The sequence below is a fragment of the Apteryx rowi genome, unplaced genomic scaffold (assembly GCF_003343035.1).
Source record: "Apteryx rowi isolate R43461 unplaced genomic scaffold, aptRow1 scaffold_562, whole genome shotgun sequence".
NCBI lineage: Eukaryota > Metazoa > Chordata > Aves > Apterygiformes > Apterygidae > Apteryx > Apteryx rowi.
The window spans coordinates 346,231-368,690 of NW_020450830.1; the positions used below are offsets into that span (position 1 = coordinate 346,231).

The window sequence follows — 22,460 nt, forward strand, 5'->3', positions numbered from 1 at the left end:
TTTATTTCATTGCCAGATATGTTAAAGAGCATGTTTAATATTTTCTAGTTACAATCATATAGTCTTTTGCACTGAGAATAATGTGCTATCTATGGACACAGTCATGTAAAGAAAATTAAGATCAAATGCCTTTTATATGTGTGTGTGTGTGTGTGTATATATATATATAAAATACATATAGTGGGTTTTTTTGTTTTTTTTTTTGAGCGGATGCAAATTGTAGAACAATTTAGGTTGGACCTCTGGAGGTCATCTGGTCCAGCCTCTTCTCAAAGTAAGGCCAACTTTATTAGTTGGATCCAACTTCAAATTTTGATTAGGTTGCTCAAGGCTTTATCTAGGCAAGCTTTAAATAACTCCAGGGATGGTTATTCTACAGCCTCTCTGGGCCCCTGCTTCTGTGTCTGGCTTCTCTCACTGTGAAGCACATGTTTCCTTATTTCTAGTTGGAATTTACCTTGCTATAGTCTGTGCCTGTTGCCTCGTGACCTTTCATTGGCACCACCGGGAAGAGTCTTGCTCCATCTTCTCTATAATGATCACATCTTCTCTATAAGGTTGTGGAAAACGGCTATTATCTCCCCCCTTTAGCTTTCCCTTCTTCAGGCAGGACAAACGTAGCACTCTCAGCCTCTTCATGAATATCATGTGCTTCTGCCCCTCAGTCGTACTTGTGGTCCTCTTCTGGACTCACTCCTTTATGTCAAAGTCTTCCTTGTATTGGGGAACTAAGCCTCCGAATGTTGTCTCACGCTTCAGAATAGACGGGAATAACTACTTCTCTCAGCCAGCTGACTGCACCCTTGCTTACGCGGCCCCGTCTGCAGTTAACCTTCGTTGCCACCAGGGCTCACGGCCGACTCGTGTTCAGGCTGCTCTGCTGCCCTTCCGGATCCTCCTCTGCCCTGCTGCTCTCTAGCCAGGCAGCTCCCACCTGTGCAGCTGTGCAGGGTTACTCCATCCTAGGTGCGAAATTTTGCAACTGTCTTTTTTGAATTTCATGAGGTTTCTGTCTTCCCATTTCTCTGGCTCAAAATCCCTCTTACATTAGCAATTAACAAATTAGAATTAAGTTTAATTAAATCATATATTGATTTTAATTATTTTAAGCCTATTTAATAAAATTTTATCTCTCAGTATGCTTTCTGTAGTTAATATGTGTATGGTCTCTGTGTTTATGAAAATGACAAACTAATTTTTTGGTAATAAACTTTGCATTACTGCACTGGGTTAAGTATGTGCATTATGAAATACTTTCATGTAATCTTTTATTGCCAATTAGGAAGCTTTATTTGATGTTTTTAATAACAGTTTAAGAAAGTAAAACTAATTTACGTCATTCAGTACCATAGTTTATATAACCTTGAATTTCTTAAGATAAGTTGGCTGTTTTTCAATTCCATTAGGAATTGCTCTGAAGTGTGCTTGGATCTCTGGAGTTCTAGTAATAGTTGTAATTATCAGACCAGACTTACTCACGGAAACAGAATAATAGAGGCAGGAGAAAGTTTGAAATGTGCTTGTGTCCCTTTTATTTGCCTGTAAAGAAACAAAAAGTTCAGAAAATGCACGTAGTATCAATTTTGCATACCTTCTATACCTGAAAATTTAACAGTAACAAAAAGTATATAGATTAAAGGGCTCTTAGGACAGTAAACTAGTAGATTGGAAAATACTTTTATCAGTAGGGGAGCACAAGTTCAGATTTGCTACAGTTTAACACTGATAAATTGAGATGGAAGTTATTTTTGGTTCAGGCAAAGAACAGGCTTGTTTGATGTTGTGTCAAAATAAGGAAATTGATATACTCATAAATAAGTCAATGACAAGTCTAATTTGACATGTTTAGCTTTGGTATAATTTTTCAGTCTGTCAGAATCCATGTGGTAAATGTTGGAACCTTTGTCTACTAACCTTTTACAACAGCTTTTTCCAACAGAGTGACACACAATTCCTGACATATAGGCATTTGCATTTGTGTCCAAGTTCAACTTCTAAATGTTTGTGTGTAGTCACTCAGATAGCAGGGTCCTGATTTCTACAGTTAAGGTGCTTAGTTCCTACAGCATTAAAAATAAGATTATTTAATGTACACATTCTCAAAACAGAGGCTTCTGAAGATTTTTTGGGGGGCTTTCTCTTGTTAAATTTTGTCTCCCCGCTGTCACTGTCTATCGATGTTCTTACGTTATGTAGTCACTTTTTTTCAGAAAGGGTACTCCTGTTTAATATTAACCACATAATGCTGATGTGGCCACCCTTTTTCCTTTCATCCATTTTACTTAGTTTATTCAAAACACCTTTGCTAAAGTTACCCTTGTCTGCTTCACTCTAAACGTATTGTCCCTTCTCTTGTTTTAATCACACTGTTGGCTCTGCATATATTTTTTGCTTTTCATTATGATATTTAAGGTTCAATTTAAGATTAACTCAGTGAAATCTCAGCTTTATTTTCTGCCTTTCATTTTCCTTTCTTCACGCTTCAATCAACTCACCTTTCTGCTTCCACTCTTTTCTTAAACTCTCAACTCGTATTACTTCCACAATATGTTTGCAAGGATAAATTAATATATACAGCTATAGCTAATAAACTGTGTCTGACTTTTAGAATGTGCACTATCCTCTCATTTGAAAGCATGACACCTGGAGAAAGTATTTTAATTGGAAATGGTGAATGAGGTTACAAAGTGCAATTTTCTGTCTCTTTGATATGCATTTTTCAAGGTACCATATAAGCAAGATTATTAATAAATTACAGCTTGCCAGTAAGTTACAGTACACACTTCCATCTTTAATAGGAGTTCTTCCTTAATGAGGAAACAAGATAAAAATCAGAATTTTTTGGTTCTGAACTAATGAGAAATTTTAACAATAGAAGATAGCCAAAAAATGGTTAACATTTAATATAAGGCAATATAGTCAGAGGGTAGAAATCCTCATGTAAATAAGTAGTGAATAACACCTCTCTAAAGTTTGTACACTAACAGGATTCTTTCTCTTTTACATTTGAGCCTAATTTTTCCTTTTCTTCCTTCTATTTGATAGTTACAGTGACTTAGTGGTAATTTTTTTGTAGAAGGGCTCAAGTACAATACAAAAGAGTAGCTTAAAAAGGACATTTCTGTTTTGTTGGTCACTGTTATTGTTCCTGTTTACCTAAGGAAACTTTCAATATTACTGGAACATACTTTATACGTAGGTTAGTGAGTATTAGAGGTATAAGGTCCGGTCCCAGTTTGACTTCTGTAGTGAACTTTGCATTTGTATGAGTCTTTACTTGGAAGGTATGTTCTTAGCCAGAACAGTGCCTTTACAGTGGCTTTGGAGAAGAAAGGAGAAGAGAATAATATTATGACTATTTTCTCATAGAATACAGGACAGTCTATACTATAAAAGTAATAGTCTGAATCATACACATTCAGACTTCTATTTCTTGTTTAGGTCTCTAGTTTACTGACAGAATTATTTATTTTTTCCACAAAAGGTATATAAAAATTTATTTCTACATGTTCATTCTTCTTTGTGAAGGATTTATATTGCAAATTATAGTCAAATGAGATTTGATTCTTATAATCGTGAATGCTTAGAATCATGCAGGTTTATTTCATTAAGTTATGTTTGTATTTTCATTTTGTCTGTCTTTTTAGATTAAAGGAAGAACTATTTGGAAGTTGATTTAGAATAATGATGGACTACTGTCTTATTTCCTAAATCTTTCAGTCTGCTTCTCAAATGTTTCTTTATCAGTATTGTGCTTTATCTCAAGTATATGTATCTATACACAGTATAGTATGAAAAGGTCATAAAATATTTTATGCTCAAGGTTTAAAGGATATTATGATATTTTTATGTAGTATGTTCTTTAAGGTAATGACTGTATCTTCAGTGCCTCTAAAATCTGTGATGCACTGTTAGTTCTTCCACAATGAAAAAGAGTATCAAGTAGATTGTTATTTCCAAAAAATGAAAGTAGATGTGTTGATAATTTTGATTTGCTTCATTTCTTTAAAAATTTGAATAAAAAGACTTCATTAAAAGAAGTTTTCCTTTAGCAGTTTACATCTCTTTACCCTTTTGGTATTTGCTTTCTCTCTTACAGCTCATTTTCACTAAACATCTGTGACTCTAATCAAAAACAGAGTTATCTGCAAGTGTTTAACATGACTGAAATTTAGGAGCTCTAAGTGCATTTTGTAGAACTAGTTGAAATCTAAAAATAGAGAAAGTAGACTACATGCTTCTTCTTGATACAGTTCTATTCATAGGTTTAGGTTTAACGCAGTTCATGATATGGCAGAGGTTAACTGTTACATGGAAGCTCTTTACTTGTATCTTGAAGATCCAGTTCTTTCCACTAACATAGCTTATGTGCTGGTAACATGACAGGATGACTCTTAGTTAAGAGGCCAAATATTAGTTTAGCTCAGACTTCCCTTCCAGAGACTTAATTAAGCAGAAAATGGTACAGGTCTTGTTGCTTAGACAGTGCTTAGGAATAGATCCCAGAGGGGCTAGGATAGACATCTCAGGTGACAGCAAATGGAATTACTCTGACAGCCTCTTTGAGTTTATAGAGCACTGTTACGATGCATGACCCTTTTCTAGCCAAGACAGTAGAATGACTGGTTATCTGGCACAGGTTGTAACTCATTTCAGCAGCAGCTAAAAAGAACAAGATAAAACACACATTCAGGACCAAATTTTGTTAAGAAAAGTTAGAACTGCATCTGGAGATCTGTTAGCGTTCATAATAACCATTATCTGCTGCATAAAGCTTTTATTATGGTTGGTTTATGGGATTTTAGTGTATTTAGTAAGTGTTGTTGACTGTTCAGAGCAGCAATGGAGCTCCAATTAGTGTTCCTAGTAATTGTTTAGCATGTAAAAGAGACTTAACTTGAATACGAATGTTTTAATTATGGAGTGGATTTTAAATGCTTTAGTCGATAAATCTATGCATTTTTTAACCTTACCTGTGCAAAAAGAATAGACTGAAATTCAGAAGTATATTTCACTGAAAAAGATTAAAAATTAATATTATTTATAAAAAGTTTTGAGACACCTAATTTTGGTAAACATATCTGTGTATCTAGGTCTTTAATAGACTGAAATGATAAAATATATTGCAGTATTAAAAACTAAAAACCCAGGAACAGAATTTTTTTTTGTTTTCATAGCTGTAAATCTAAGGAAGACCACAGAAATCAGTAGAGTTTTATAACATAGGATAACCTCTTTAGCAGGAATTGGCTTTGGTATCTCTTTTAACTGTTTTGAGCAGAGCTGCAGTTCTTCGTGAGAACAGGAAGGATTAGCATGAAAATTAGTATGAATAAAGCTTTTTTGACAGCATTATACTAGAGTTTCCAAACATTTCTACATCAATGTCTGTATTTTAGAACACTTAGGTCAGTGGAAGGAAGAGTTGGTGTAGAATATATTTTTAGTGAAATGAATGTTGTCCACTTCTTTTTTGTACTTTTATACTGCTTTCTGAAAGGTTTCATTATTATTGCTCACAGTTGTTGGTGGTTCTGATTGTGAAGATAAATGTCAGAAATCCAAAGGGTGGTGGAGATTAGTATAAGAAAGAAATCAGTTAGATATTGTGATGAATTATTTGTGAAGCCAGACTATGAGGTAGCCTTGACAAATTAAATTGATTGTCCTTCTTATGTTAAAAATTCACTCTTGCTGAACTCGTGGATACCATTTAAGTTATTGTTGAAAGACCTTACCTATTCATAGTTACAGATGGAAATAAGGTAAGGCAATGTACAGCCAAAAAACCACCAGCAATGAATCTTCCATTTCTGTTAAGGTAAAGATATCGTACACACTGATTTTAAGTATTACGTTAAACTTCCATTGGAGTCAGTCAGTTTTCTTGAGAAAGAACTACTGCCATATAAAATCCATGATATGCTGATGGCTTATCATTATTCTGACATATTTTTTTATTCCATGGAAGCATTATAGTGTGCATAGCAATATGTAGAATTAGAGTAGAAATTAAAGATACGTGTATAGACTACATGTAGTCTGGATGAATAACTTTGTTTTTTTAATAGAATCATTTGATGACTCTCCACAAATGTTTTTGCAGCTAAAAAGGTTTGATTAGTGTAAAAAAAAAAAAACAAAAAACAAAAAAAAAAAACCACTAAGAGTGGAGAATCTGTTAGGGGAATTGAGGAATTGCTGGAGTAAATGGCTCCCAAAGGTTTATCTTAGAAATTGGTCAAGACTCTGTATTTCCACAGAGGAAGAAAAGGGAATTACAAGATAACCTGACTTGCAAGAATGCTTTTTCTTTATCCTCAGGGGTTATTGGTTGCTTTGAGTCAAAAGGGTTTAATCTCTTTAGTTTTGTTTTTCTTCATATAACTGTATGTCTCACTTATAGGCATGCTATTCAAAGCCTATTGTAGTGATGTATGCTGGTAAACAGATACCTATTCATAAAGCACTGATCACAGGACACCTGTGACATAACACCTTTTCTTTTTTAGTGACTGCATTTAATTCAGGCTGATCATTTGGAGTTGAAAGATTTTGTATTAAATTATATTTCTATTAATTGTCTTCTTTACAATAGAAGAGAAAGTGGCGGCAGAATAGGATTCATAAACAATTTTCTCAGAAATGGTTGCAGTTTCTTGTGAAATTACTTTTCCAAGCTTCGAATAAAATTAAGAAGCCATGCTAAGACAGTGTACAGTGAATAAAACATAGGCATAGTAGTTAGTTTAAAAACAAGTCAGAAACACTAAAAATGTTTGCGTATAAGCTTTCCTTTCCATTTACCCCTCTAGGAAGAGCGTGTAGTGAACCATTTGGCAGCAAAAATCATTGAAAATGTTTGCACTACTCTCTCTTGCCATGCACAAGGATTTATTACAGCAGAAATTGGACCTGTGTTGTGGTACCTTTTCACACATTCTACAGTAGATTCCCTGAAGATAACTGCTGTTTCGGTAAGAAATTTCCTTTCATGATATTGACATGTTTTGGGTATTATTTTAAAAGTTTTGAATATTTTGTATGGAAATTGAAATGTTTTGGAGCATTTTTGTGTATGCATATTTATATTTCATATTACATTAAAATATATTTACGTATATTTTGGAACTAAAAATTGAACATTTTACATTCCAGAATTTATTGTTTGAGATGTTTTTCTTAATGTTAATTCTGTAAGAATAGAATAATTGTACCTGTTCAAAGATGGCTAAAAGGTGGGTCTGGGAGGATGTGCCAAAGTTAATTGGCTTGCAGGGTTTTGCTGTCATATTGTTATACTTCTCTATGGCAATATCTTGTAAATAGTACTTTGTCCTTGTTTATATTCATCTGACTTCACTGAGAAAACTTATAACTGAAACCTAATATATCTCCTGGTGTTGAAAACAAACATAGCACAAAGTCCCTGGAAGTTCATCACTGCTTTGAGCATATGCTTTCTTATGCTGCTGACCATGACTGGCATTTGAAAAGTTTAATTCTTTCAAGGAATCAACGAAATTCTTGCAAAATTGAAATTTCTCTTTTGAAATATTGCATCTTACTTGAGGAATGATTATTTTTTTAATACAGACAGCCTTAGAAGGGGCATCTGAAATCATTATGTTTCTTTCTATACAATTGTCAGGTCTAGTCCCTGCCCTGAAGGGTTTATAAGTTAATATAGGATGATGGTAAGACAAACAAAGGACTATGACATGGGAGCACAAGGTTTGGAACAAAGAAATTATTGTTTGTGAGGTAGACGGTCTTTGGCAGGGCTGTGAATTTAATCTACCAATACAGGTAATCCTTTAGAACTGAACAATAAGTTGACAATAAATTAAGTGTGATAACTGGATGCTAATTTGCTGAGTAGTGCTCAGGCTCGCTGATGAGTTTGCTGTTGGCTTTCCAGATGGAAAACAGTAGTGTTGCTGCGGCAGCAGCACGTACTTAGAAACATCTAGCACTGAGGTAATAAAAGACACGAGAGATTTAAAAATATCTGAAGGAGTGACTGAAGAAATAAATAGTAGAAGAAATATATAATTAAAAAAATATATTTATTAAAGGTGTATCTCAACATGTATTTGTGGCAAACTGTTGCCTGGGAAACCAACTACTCAAATACTGAGGACGTGTTGACCTTTTAGAACAGTAAATTTAGTTAGTAAAATATATTGACTATTATAGAAGCATTTGTGGCATCTGAAATTCTTTGTAAAAACTTTGTCTTAGTACTTCTATAAGTAGAGGATTCTCAGTCTCTAAATATGTGGAATGTATGTGTAACCTTTAGAGCATTTATAGCTTAAACCTGCTTTTGAGTCTGGCTGGTAGGCTGCTTTTTCAGAAAGGCTCTTCTTTGAAACCTTATCCATATGAGCTGTGAATTGTATGTTTATGTCATGACTGTATATATGACCAAAGACTAGAGATTAGAGTCATGATTTTCTTTGTGTTGAGTATTTAAACAAGTCTGCTCAATCATCTCTCATACCACTACTTTTGCCATAAGGGATGGTTTTTACCTAGTGCTTTCAGTTCTTGTCAGTGACTTGACTGGATAGCTGTTATCTTTGCTACTAGATCATAGCTCTTTATTTCTTTTTCTTTCAATTTGTCCTGAAGTTCTCCTCCTGTTTCTCTGCTATTCCCTTGGAGAATGTTTCATCATTTACCATTCCCTTGACTCTTACAACAGACTTTTAGAGCTGCTCCTCTTTTAGAGGCCATTTGGAGTTATGCCTGTTGCTTGTGCAACAGTGAACAGCATTTCCCAGAGAAACTGTTTGTTTGAATTGCATTCAGACATTGAACAAAGATCACCAGAGGAAATGTCAGTGTTTTCCCCACACACACACCTTGAAAAATGAGTTTCTTCTTGGAAAATATAGTATGCTTGAGGTAGGCAAGAGCCACTTTCTGCCCAGTAAGGTGTAGAAGTTATACTTTTGATTCTCAGAAGACTCATCATCAGTGCATCATTACACCTTTTTGCAGCAATGGGCTCAGAGATCAGTGCCATAAGGTTTCACACTTTACTTTGCCCTCAGATGACTGTATGAGAAGAAAGGGTTCTCATCTGTCCCTCCCTAACCCTCAGTGTCTTCTGAGATCCCGGATCATTGCGTCTTCCCAAGGCTGTGAGGTTGAAGTGAACCACTGAGAAATGTTATCTTTGTCAGAGTATTCATGCTATGGGTAGCCAGCCTTTCTTAAGCCCTACTGGAGTTGCCTTGTTTTACTTAACTTCTGATAAGAAGAAAGTCTTTATGCATCTTATCTGGAAGGCAGGAATAATGTCTAAGAGGAGGACAAAATACCTAATTATGGCCTAGTTGAACATTATTTTTTATTTTTTAATTTTTTTTATCTGTTGACTAAATAAGCTACTAAAGCTTATTTATTAGTTGGTCACTTCTGAGTGAGGAAGCTAAAAGCATCATAGATTTTGGGTTACTCTGTTCTTCCTGTCTTGTAATTGCAGCTGTGATAGAGAGAACTGATTTGGATGGGCATCTTACTCAGTGTTAAATGCAATGATATGTATAGTAAGAAAGCATATTTATGTTATGTATTTCAAAATTGAATCATCTGGCCCTCGTGGGTTAGTATAGTCGTAAGCCTTGCAATAGTATTGCCATTTTTGCTAACCTCTTACCCTTTGATTTTTTTTTTCTTTTCTTTTTAATGCAAATTCAAAGACACTGTTGACCAAGCTTATCAGTTCTCAAGGACCACCCTACAAGCCCTATTACTTATGGCATATATTAGGATAAAGCTGTGGTTTTTTAGAGGTCATGATAGCTGCAATTACCAGGATTCCCTAAGGAGACTCAGCTGATTGCTGGGATGCCCTTTCGATTGGAGAGTTTTTAAATTCAAATGAGAAAGATGTGTGTGGGTTTTTTTTGCTGTTGTTTGTTTGTTTGTTTGTTTGTTTTCATCATTCTCTTAATATTCGTCTGTCAAACCCAGGTTCCTGAGCAGTGCATGCGTTAGTGTCCAGGCCAGCTTTTGGAAGAGACTGTCAGATTGCGTGTGCACACTGAGTTCTGCTGAAGCAAAAATTTCCTTAACATCTAGTGCTTGAATACGTGCAAATCCACAGTATAAATGTGAAAATGGATAATACGAGTGAAAACCAGCTGCTTCTAGCTAACATTATTTTTCTGTGAAGGCAGCAGACTTACTGAAGATCTTGCCTTTGCCTCAGGTAGTTGCTGAGGTTAGATTCATGCCAGAAGTAGGACTTGCTCCAGACTAGCATACTGGAAGGCTTTGGGTGAAAGCAGCGGCAAGAGGGACCCACAGAGCCAGAGACATTCACTCTTCTACATCCTTGGTCCAACTGCCCTGTTTCTTCTTTTTCTGGTCTTGATGGAAATTATTGCTATCCATTAAGCTGATTCTGGCTCTTCTGTTCAGACAAATGTGCTTGTCTCTGAAGGTGTTTCTGGATTTCCCCCCCCCTCCCCCCACTATTTTGAAGACTGTGCTGTTTGTCAAATGTCTGAGATATAACTATATTATATTATCTATGAAGTGAAGTGGCCCGAGTAAATTTCTGAAGTAAGATACGCTGAGGTAATCCTATAATCCTTTTGCTGCTTTGTAGCAAGACAGTAAAGGAACAAGAGGGTGAACTTATTTATTAGATATATTAGTCGAGGCCAGTATAGATCATGGCTATGTATTCATACTTCTGCCGTGTTTGGGAATACATTCTTAACACTTGTTAAGTAAATGCTTGTTCAGATAATTAGTTAATATTAAAATCTAGCACAAGCAGATCTTTTACCAACTGAAATTTATAGAGATTTCAGCAAGTAGCCTAGAAACTTCTAGTATGGGACACATTTAAGTACTATACTGTGGAGATGAGTAGTGGGGGAAATAGTTATATTCCTTATGATTAATGAAATCTGAAACAACAGAAAGCACTTATGGAAGATTGCTTATAAGCCTTGTAACATACTAATGTCATCTTACGTTATATTGTATGATTCTATACGATTTCTAATCATTTCAATTTTTTTCATAGATACGTGGCCATTTTTGTTCTTCATAACCATGTAAATTGACATCATCAGTGTGCCATTATGTTTTATTGTGCATTCATTTTTGCCTTGTTTTAAATGAATCCTGAAGAATTTTTCTTGACTGATATCTATATCCACATGCAAAAATACTTTTCTGTTAAGAAATACATGTGTTGTATCTTTACCTGGAGCTAGCAGGCTGTCTGCAAAGTATACCAGCAGTAGGGCACTATGGAATTGTATTCATTATTATTTTAATCAGTCATAAAAATATATCAAGAAGTTTCTCTGTCTTCAGTCTCTGGAGTTAAGAAATGACCCTTTATGTTGTTCTGCCTGTCAGAGGTGGCAAACAGGGACTGTACCTCAATATTTTTGCTCACTTTGGAGTCCAGCCTGCCTGAGGTAAATACACAGATTTTGCCTGTAGAGAAGCTGTATCTTTTATCATTTTGCTAGATTCAGAGAAGAAATAATTCTATAAGATGTCAGAGTCAAAGTGACATTCTGACAAGCTCAGCAGTAGGAAGAATATTTTCTTTCTAGTATACTGAAAATTACATGCTCGTTTTAAAAATATTTTAAAATATTTTTTGAAGAGATTGCTTATCCTGCTGGAGGAGGAGTAACTATTTAAGTGTAAGTCACTTAAACAGAAACTAAGTTGGGAAAACTCAACACAATCATTCTGTCCCCCCCACCCCCCCAACTAATTGGTGCTGAATAGTTTCTTTCAAGAGACTTGGATATATCAGATGCATTAAAGCATTTGCTCTCAAACTTGAGAGGTATGGAGTGCATCCTGAAGGGGTGAATACTATCCAGCCACCATATGACCAGTGATGGGTAGGGCATATATGGTGTTGGGGCTGGAGCTACAGGGAGAAAAGGTGCCAGTAAAGGCTGTGCAGAGAGCAAGGATAGAGAAGGTGTGTTCTAGAGGAGTCTCTGCCAGTGCCTTTCTCTCACTGTGATCGTTTCTTGTCCTAAGACCACTGTGGAGAGAAGATGGTGTGAGATCTTCTCTGCTCTTAGGACTTCTCATCCTTGTTTCACAATTCCTCCTCCACCACCTTTTGACTTATCTTCGTGTCTTCTTACCGGGTGCAGATCTACTGAAGTGATTTAGGACACTTTGTTTTCTATCCCCCATTAAGCCCTATCTTGTGCTGTTCTGCTGAAGTGTTGGTTTCACTCATACAACATTGCGCTCTGTGACGTATAACCTAATGGGTGTTTAAAGCTTCTCGCCATGACTGTGGTGGGCTGGAGCTTTCCTACTGTCTCTGAAGCTGCAATATGATCCCAGAAGACAGCCATGTCTCCCCTGCAAGTTTTGCCTGGAGGTCATCTGAAGGCCTGTGGCCATGGTGACCCATGTTTGACTAGGTCTGCAACAGAGAGCTAAGGCACTGGCAACATACACCACGTTAGCACACATTAGCACAAGTCAGCGGGTATTGCTTTCACACAGTCCAGCCCTAGGTTCCAGCAATTCATTGATAATATGACCCTCAAGGATATGTTTAGTGAGCTCACATACCTCCCGTCCACTCATTTGAAAACTCAGACTAGAGGTGAAAGGCTGGATTGTATCCTTGGGGAAATAGAGCATGCTGTACGAAGAGACTGAGACTGTATGCTTGTGTTTTAAACAACAGAGGGGGGAAAGGCAGCAATTGATATGGTTCCTGGACTAGAAAGGACAAGGAAGAGGAGGTACTGAGTAGATAAATTGCATCAATAAAATGTCTGTCTAGTTTTTTTGTCTAAAAAACTTATGTTCATTTTAAGGTAACTTGTCCCTTTTTTCTTCCTTCCATTTATCCTTTTTTTAAGGACAATAAATGATATTTGAGGGAGGTGGAGTTGTTTCTTTGCTTTAGTCATATATATTTGTGAGGGGAGAGTGAGTATGTTCTTGTGTTATGTTCTTGTGCTTAGGAAGACCTAGTGCTGTAGTCACATCTGAGACATTAAAGAGGCATTAATTTTTTTTTTTTTTTAAGTTTACTTTTATTATTAAAAGATTGGGTTGTCATTGAATCTTCTTCCTTTTCTTGACTAAGATTTTAGGGATGTAGAAGCTAAATCATTCTTGTCTCTGAAGCTCAGCTTTTAGTTTCTGAACATGTTAGGTTTAGAAATTACTGGAATTTGTAAACCAACCATTTTGAGAATAATATTCATGTTTACTGTACTAAACTGTTCATTAACAAGTATCTAGATCTAAAGCAGTTTAACTGAGGCAAGTGGAACCTGTATTTGGATGGACTCTAGATAGTAAACTGCTATATATCACATTATGGTTGGAAAGATACAAGGGGCAAAGAGACAGAAGAAAGATGCTTACCTTTATGGTGACCTGAATTTCTATGGTGTGTGTCATCTCCGTATTTCCTGCTGTCTGTGCTCCTTCCTATTACTATGTTATCTCATACCACTTACGTTCTGTGCTGATAAAAGACCCAAGCACAGACTGTGCCTCTCCATCGTTGTCATCCTCTAGAGGGAAAGGTGACAGAGTGATGTAACACTGCTTGATGTTGATGGACCAAAGATTTCAATTTCAGTTGCATGGGGTACATAGCAATACATCTCAAATTCCAGGTCTCTAAAGAGAAGTAGCCTTTTCCCCTAATATTTATCTTATGACTGAAACCGTATGAATTCTCTTTATTCCTAATTTATTGGAAAAGTTGTCACCATATGTTTTTGCTCTCCATTATTTTTAGTAAATAAAAATAAAAAATGCTGTTGTTTATTGGGACTTTTGTTTCACTTTTGTAGGCTTTATGCAGAATTACTCGTTACTCACCCAGTGCTTTCCAGAGTGTCATTGAAAAAGTGGGATTAACAGCTGTACTAAATTCCCTGGCAACTGGAATATGCAGAATTCAGCAGTACATGCTCACCATGTTTTCTGCTATGTTGTCATGTGGGATTCATCTACAGAGACTGATTCAAGAAAAGGTTTGATTTCAAATTAATATTATTTGCTAGCACAAAATTTCATTAATGGAAAGTTAAAGTTGCCTCTGCCAGTGTTTTTGGATTTCGGAATGCTTAACTCAGTGGCCCTCAAGTCTGTGAATAGCAGGAAATGAGGAACAGATATTTCCATTTTCTGAAAACTAGGAAATGCAGATTTAACATCGTAATAGAGAAAAACATTTTAAAGGCCCAGTAATGTTCCCCAGAAATTGCTACTTAGGGAAAATTATCACTTGTTTATGTAACATAGATTATTTATGTGTTTATTTATATTTAAAACAAAAATATGAAATGAGGTATATAGTTTTCCTTTCTCCCTCGCAGGTCTTCAAGAGCTAGTACTAATGGGTACGTAAATTGCTGCTGCGGCTAGAATTCAATCAGTTCAGAAAACTCTAGCCTGACAATAACTGATAATGGCCCCAAGGAAAAACAATGAGAAATGCATGAGGACGTCTGCTTTGACGTAGTGCTCTTAAACATTTGAAAGGGAAAATAATGAGTGTCCTGACTGCATCTAAAGCTGTACTTGGATTATGCTCTCCTTAAAAGACCTTAGGCCAATTTGTAAGCGAAATGTCTTGCAGAAATCACTGTTTTATTAACTTAGGCAGGTTTTCTTTTTAATGTCATTGAATAAAACTACAAGTTCTGATGTATGTCTAATACAATTCTTGGAAGAGATGATTAAAAGCTTTCTATTTTGATCACCAAATTAAATTCTTTCACATTCTATGTTTAGAAAAATAGTGTTTATTCTTTGGCAGTAAATTCGTACAATTCACAAACAAAAGTAATTTATATCTACTTGTAGAGAATAAAAATCACTAAGAAAATATGAACTCCAGCTCATGTTTTCATCAGATTTTCTGTTGTAATGTATGCTGTAAATTGATACTCACCTTGACTATAAAAAATGCATTAGGCTTTACTAGAGAGCAATTAGTGTAGTTTCTATATATGTTTTCAAAATAATATTTAAATTAAAAAATAATCTACTGTCTTCCACCAATCACTTCTTGCAGCCTAAGATCACTCATTTTCTTCCTAAAAGTCATTTCTGTGCTTTGTCAGAATTGCCAACTCATTCTTTCTAAGTGCGTGTTAGCTGGCCTTAAGCTTTCCACAGATTCCACTACAACAATATTAACAGGTGGCAAATTGTCCCATAATGTCCCATTTTCTAATAGTGCACCTTATTGTGAGTTAGTGATTCAGAGAAGTATATTTAAGAAATATTCACTTGAACATCCAGAGAAAGAATACAATGTGTAACAAGAATGGGTAAATCACAATTTTTGCTGAATTCCCTGTTTAGATAAGACTTACGTTGCTAAAAGGACACCCTTTCTGATACTGCAGTTCTTATGAACTATTTTTTATCGAAGTTTTGAGTTATATTAAAAATAATCAACTCTGAAACTCTTCAATCTGCTTATAGAAAATATAAAATACTATTTTGGAATGCAGTACAGTAATGGCTGAAACTTTGTAGGTTTAAAATTGCTATTTAATCCTTAATGAAATGTCCTAGGTGTGTTGTGAACTAGTATTCCAATTTTGCAGATTAGAAGGTTGAGGTGTAGACAAATACAGAAGTTATTTCAGGTGCATATATCAAACTAGTGACAGGAGTAGGAATAATACTCAAAGCTGTAACTAAAAAACTCTTGTGCTTTAATAACCAGATTCTGAAATGTTGGTAAAGGGGTCTAGCTCTACTGCCATATCTCATAGAACAGCTATGTTAGTGCCTCAAATTAGATTGTAGGATTTCAGAAGCAGAAACCAGATTTCCATTTTCTTGAATGGTACCTAAAAATGTAAGGACTGCCAGGTACTATCACAGTGCAAGTAGTAAAATATATATATATATATATATATATATATTTTTTTTTTGCTAAAAGCTGAAGTTAATAATCCATGCACTTTTCAGTATTCTGTGAGCATATCACACAAGTCTGTCCTAATGGAAGAAAGGTAAAGAAAAAAGAAATTCGTGGTGCAGGTCTCCAAAGTGTTCTTCCTCTTGTAGAATTATTGTGTACTACAGCTTAAGAGTTAGAAGGACCTTAGTGTTATTCAGGAGATAATGACAAAGTTGTGACTATCCTTTTAATACAACTGCAAACCAATATATTAAAAGATGCATAAAGATATAAATTCATCATGGAAGGCATTTAGCTCTGTATGTATTTCTGGAAACTCCCTTGGCTCAAAAGACTTAAATCTGGCCTTGTTTTCTACTCCCTTCAAGAACAGAAATAAAACCAGTTAGAAGAACAGAGATAAAACCAGTTACAAAGTAAAATTCTGAAGAAGAAATAGGAGAAATGAAATTTTGTGGTCTACACTTGTATAAATCTTCAGAGAATTACAGTAGCTAAAAAGGACTGTTACCCCCCCACCCCTCTGATACAGTGCCTTTCTGTTTCTTGCCTTGGAAACAAAAAAGCTGAAATGATATTTTTAAAATAAAGCATGGGGGGAAAAAACAGAATCAAGTATCTTTGGCACCCTATAGCAGTAGCCAGTAACATTGCTGATTACTTTTATCTGTCTGGAAAGGTTCATCTGTGAATGAGTAAAAACCACTACTATAACTTTTTGAAAGTGTTTAGGTTCTTCCAGAGGTCAGACAAGTTTTTTTTTTTTTTTTTTTTTTTTTTTTTTTTTTTTTTTTTTTTTTTTTTTTTTTTTTTTTTTTTAATAAATAATAAGTAAAATTATTCTGTTTTTTAACTAAAAAAAAAAAACCAAAAAACTTACAGATCACATCTTGCTGTGATCTGTAATACTTCTCCCTCATGAACTGCGAAGGTTCATTGTGATTCTCTTTTCCACTGCTATTTTTTCATTAGTTGGAAACTGTAATTTCTTTTGATATAACATTTTGATTTAACATTTTCATAATTCTTTGCTGAATGCAACAACCCTGCTTGACTTCTTCTAGAAAGTCACCAGCCTGCATATTGGATCCACCCTGATGGCCAGCATGTTTTTAGGGCTACTTGGGTCAATAGGCAGGAGCTGGCTACCGTCTCTGCTGTTGTAGTCATACTTGGGTGTGGATGCTCGTTGGTCCTGGTCACTCTTTCTGCAAGTCATATCCTCATGTGACTCAGCAATGTGGCTCCTGAAGATCAGGATGCCTCTTACCCAGACTCCTGTCCTGCACTTCGGGACCTGAAATGGTGCAAGCTAACAGACTTTTCAAAAGGATTTCTAACTCTGAATTATTTTTATTGAGTTTTCTGTGGATTTTTTTTTGATTATGTTACCAGGAAGAATCTGAGAACTCCATATTTATTTCCATACCAAAACCATGCCAAAGTTATAGCAATAGGTTGCCACAATTACATTGTTTCTTTGCTTCCATGGACTATTATTTACAGTCTCTTTTTATCTCTGTCATGTCCAATTATGCCACTGGGGGAAAAAAAAAAAAGCATTTACAGTGTTGCTCTCATATTTCAGTTACCTTTCCTGATACTTTGTCTTTTACCTGAAAATGGGCAAGTAGCAACCTCTGATGTTGACGCTTTTGTCAATATCAGTATGAATTAATAAGAGGTATAAATGTCTTCAGTAAAATCTTTATAACTTTTAACTTTTAAGATAATATTATGGAGGTATTTGCAATGCATAAAAACAAAATTTGAAAATACACAGCAATACAAAAAATAATTGATATGGAAGCTTAGTTTCTTGTACAGTGAAATAATGGTCTACCTATTTTCCCCTTCTTTAAAAAAAATAAAAATAAAAAATTTCCTTGCTTTTTGTCAGTAATATAGCAAAGCAAATTTAAAACATATGACAATCTTGAGTATAAAACCATGATCTTGTTGCAGGAGACAGCGTGTTCACTTGCAATGAAAAGAGTGTCCTTAGCCTGCAGAGTCTCCATGGATGCATCAAACAGTTGCAGGGCAGGGAAGAACAATATAACAGTGAAACAATTAATAATTAATGTAATAGAGAGTATTTCAGTAATTTTGGCTTTTCTGATATGTCGAGTTCTGCAGGTCGGCAAAGATGTGCTACAGACTTTCTTTGGATAAACTGTTGCTGTTTTGCAGTTCCCAAACAGACAGAAAATGTCACATTTATTTCTTAAGCCAGATCATTAAAAGACTCCTGGATAAGTCTGATGTAGATAATTTTAATTGTCTATGTTGTCTTAACTCATGGTAACCCCCACAAATAATATTAAAATTCTTGTTTTCCAGAGCATGAGGACTACAAATAGATGTAGTCAGCTGTGTTTTGGCTTGGAATTGTATGTGTCCATGTTTTGTTGTCACTGTGCTTGGTCTATCAGTGTTAGCAGGCAGGGTGTTGCATTATATATGTGTTTACTCCAAGTGCGAGGCTTTACACGGTTTCTTATTGTAATTTTTTTGGCTGTTCTGGGTTATTTCGTACAAAAATAAACACTCTGTTAAAATTTCGGCCTTTGCTTTTAGTAGGTTATATTTCAGAAATTTCCCCCCTGCAGGTTCTCACTAGAGGAGCTAAAAGTCATGCTCCATGATCTTTTGACACGTTTAAAGCAGTGAACTTTAAATTGTCTGTGCTAATCACCCACGAGATTAAGAACGCTCTTGTTTATGAACTAAGTTACAAAAATACAGCAAAAGAGTTATAGAATATATAATAATTCATTCCTCTGGGATTTCTGTAGTTATTGTCTGTGCTGATCTCTTTTGCAGACAGCATTAAAATGGAATCTAAGAGAAATCTGATGGCTTATGCAACTTTTACACTCCTCCTGTTCTCTCTCTTCCAGCCTCTGTAAGAAGGCGTAGTTAATTGTTGCAAAACTCTCTCTAGTAAATTTTATTCAGTGTTGGTTTTCAGTTTTAAGAGTATGAAGTTGCCTTCTTTCAGTTATTCTGTCAGCAAAAGAGGATTTGAGTAGTAGTTAGTATGTAAAATGTGCATCATACCGCATGATTTAAAACTTTGTATATAACTTGCAGGTACACAGTAGGTGGCTGCTTAGTTCTGTAGTATCGCTCTCTCTACATCCAAGTCAAGTACAGATGCTGTTCAAATGCAGTTTCTGTTGATGAGGCTGTTTGTACTCAGTCTGCCTCCTGGACAGTCAGTTGAGTTGACTCATTTTTTAATTTTGAATCTTTTGGGGAGGGAGAGAGTAGGAGTAGGGTTTCTGTTTCCAGAATGAGGCATTCTGTTCGGGAGTTGATCCACAAATATAATTGCTGTTGCCAACAGAGACATCTTCGGAGATTGATTTATTTCCCATATAGCCCAGCTGGTCTTCCTACAAGAAGAACATGGATCAGGAGCAGGTGTTTTTATTCTTCAGAGTTAGATAATCCTACAAATGGTTCTCACTTTTTCTCTGTTTCTTCAGGAAATACTATGTTGTTGGATAGAGCGTAAATGATCATCATCTTACATTTTTTACAACTAAGAATACCTAACTTGGCTTTCACAATATGACAGCTCGTTCTCTTTTTTCTTGCCACTGATTCTCAGTTTTGTTCCCTTGGAAGTTGAGGCAGTACATGTGAATCTCGGATCTTTTCACCTGTCAGTCCACATTCTGGAAATTAAGAAGGAAAATCTTTCCAATATATGGGGCAAAACAGAGAAAAAAGCTGGAATTTCAGAAGTCAGTCAGCTAATCATTGTTAAACTTTTCCAAGGGAAATTTTTTGTGAAGTAGTTTGTTATTCTCTCTTCCTCACCATCATTGTTAAACTTTTTAAATGTTGATTTCATTTGGATTTATATTTACAGGGAGGATGGAGTTAGCTGGGATCTTAGGATCTTATAAATTGACTTTTAGGAATGGGGAACAGTCAGTGGGTGAGGAAACTCATGGCTCATTACTGCTTGCAGTTCATTCTTATTTGAGTAGTTCCTTGAAAAGGTATTCTTTACTTCATGAACCTAAAATAAAATTAAATAGTACAATCAGAGGAGGTAGAAACAGGATTACCATCCATTTGGAGCACCTTATGTTTAATTTAGGGTGTGATGTATAAATGATTGCATCTGACAAAGGTATTTTTAATCTTCCTGCATATATGGGAATTAAAAGATAAGTATTTCATCAAATTTGTGGTGATATGTATATTTTAAAAGCACATCAGTCATCTTTTAAAATAATTATATTAAAATATCCTATGTTTATCCTTAAGGTAAGAATACTTTTTAACTGTAAGTTCCATCATGTTTTATAATGAATTATGTAGCTCTCTGGACACAGTACAGAAGATTTGCTTGCTGCAGCTCTTGAAGTTGTACAAAGCAGCTTTGCATTGGGCCAGTCTATCTTGGACAAAATACCTTTATTTAGTGCTATTTAGTGAAATTTTTGGCTATGAAAATGGTCTGAAAAGGACTTTAGCAATACACAATGCAAATTAAAAGGAGGAAATTTTAAATGTATATAGTGATAAAATATAGTATAATGAACTATTTTTCATAAAATAATATTGATGTGTTTGTGTTTATTCCCACCAAGGATTTTGTGACTACAATTATTCGCTTATTTGAAAGTCCTTCAACTTTCATTCGAGCAAAAGCCTTTCTGGTCCTGTTACAAGTTTTAATTAATAACAGGGAGATGTTGCTACTCAGCTGTCAAGCAAGGTAAGGTGATAATAGAACATATAATTAGACATGTGATGTTTATTTCCAAAGTCATATCTGAAATGCTTTTAAATATGTGATATATTTGAGTCAGTGTTTTAGAAGTGAACTATTTTCTGTATAATATGAATCCCTTTATGAGAATATCAAGAAAAGAGTTGTCTCTTGTATTTGGTCACCAGGTTATGATTACTCACACGAGGAAGTCACTTGTCTTATGGGGATGTAAGTTAAGGCCTGTAACTGCTCCATTGCAGCGCTCTGTGCAAACTAACAGTTCCCTGTGTTGTGATGCTGTTCTGGCATGTGACAGCTTTGCTCCTGTGACGTGCCGGTACTGCCTCCTGCTTTGGAACTGGCTTGGGTGTTTTGCCAGGACCCATAGGGCATGGCATAGGGCCACAATATTTTGTGGGTCGTATACAAATATCAATTTTCTAGAACTAACAGCTCTAGAAGAAAAGAATCAGATAAATGAAAATAAAACAGTAACTAAAGGAAAAACAAGTTCAGAGAAGAGAAAGAGCAAGGAGAAAAATGTATGGAAAAAGAACAAAAGTATGATGCTGCTTATCAGGTTCAAATCTGGAGCAGGAAAGACTATAATAATTGTTAGGAATACAATTTGTATGTGGTTTGGTTTAAGTGAAAGAAGAGCAAAGTGGAACTTTTGTATATTGAGGGTAGGGCTAGAGACTGAAGATGATCTTGACATAGCCTGGAAACAAAATGAGTACTTTGTCTTGCTTTTAATAAAAAGTAGTATTGCTAAATGTGAAGACAAAACAGCTAGATAGGGAGGAAGAGTTTCAATTCTTGTTTCTGTGTATCTTTTACTTTTAAGAACTTTACTTTTAAGAATTTTAGTTTTGAGAATGCAGGGGAGGGAAGTGTTTTAGGCATGTAGCTGACCTCAGTAGTATGGAAGACTCTGGAACAAATATTGAAGGAAAAATAGAGTGTTAATGAAATAGTCTTCAATAGAAATAATGGGAACAAACTGCTCTCTGTGCATGCTTTATGTAGTATTTGTGTGCCCCACCTACAGATGGTTATACTTGATGACTAAGATTGCCATCTTAGTTCTGTCTTGCTTTTTTGTGATGTTACAGAGAAAAATCATCTTTGATAGACCACTGTGAGCATGTATTTAAAAAAAAAAAAAAAGAGAGAGAAAGGAATACAAATAAAGGTGTAGACAAAGGCAGAACAGTATTTATTCAGAATCTACTTGTAGGTCACAATCTACCGTTCAGTGTAAATTTTGTCTAATTTTTCCTGTAGCTTTCTAGACGGAAGTCCTGCCTATATGTACCAGTTGACTTCCTGAAAAATATTTTAAAAATCAGTCATTGTGGCTGGGAGAGATTTGAGAGCCTGCGAGATCTGATCATTTCTTTCTGAAAATTCTCTTATCAATGTGAAGTTCATGGTGGTTATTCGGTCATGGTTATGCTCTTTATATTGTTGCTTTCATTAATAATGTTAGTGATACTACTATCAATTAAAAAAAAAAAAACACCTTAGTCTCTGTTCATTGATTCTCCCAAATTAACTGTCATGCATTTTTTTCTCTGATAATGCCTGCACAGTGCTAGTAGTTCACAGCCATTAAAAACCACGTACTTCCTGTCCTAAGGAGCTTGGAAGCAGTGTTGTTCTGTACCCGTCAGAAAGTGCATAAGGGGCAGAGCATTGTTCATTGTATGGTTCTTGGAGGAAGAAAGAACCATAGATGTATTCATAGACAAAAAGCTATCTCTTAATATTAAAGATACTATTTTT

At 35.3% G+C, this 22,460-nt stretch overlaps 1 protein-coding gene across 2 annotated transcripts in view; it reads left to right on the forward strand.

Moving 5' to 3' along the window:
• Positions 1 to 22,460, forward strand: part of ULK4 (unc-51 like kinase 4) — a 250,325-nt gene that overhangs the window by 51,982 nt on the left and 175,883 nt on the right. For both annotated transcript variants that reach the window (XM_026081949.1, XM_026081950.1), the window contains 3 exons: positions 6,816 to 6,977; positions 13,842 to 14,024; positions 20,548 to 20,675. In XM_026081949.1, coding sequence (XP_025937734.1) covers positions 6,816 to 6,977; positions 13,842 to 14,024; positions 20,548 to 20,675 — 473 coding nt within the window. The remainder of the gene's footprint in view (positions 1 to 6,815; positions 6,978 to 13,841; positions 14,025 to 20,547; positions 20,676 to 22,460) is intronic.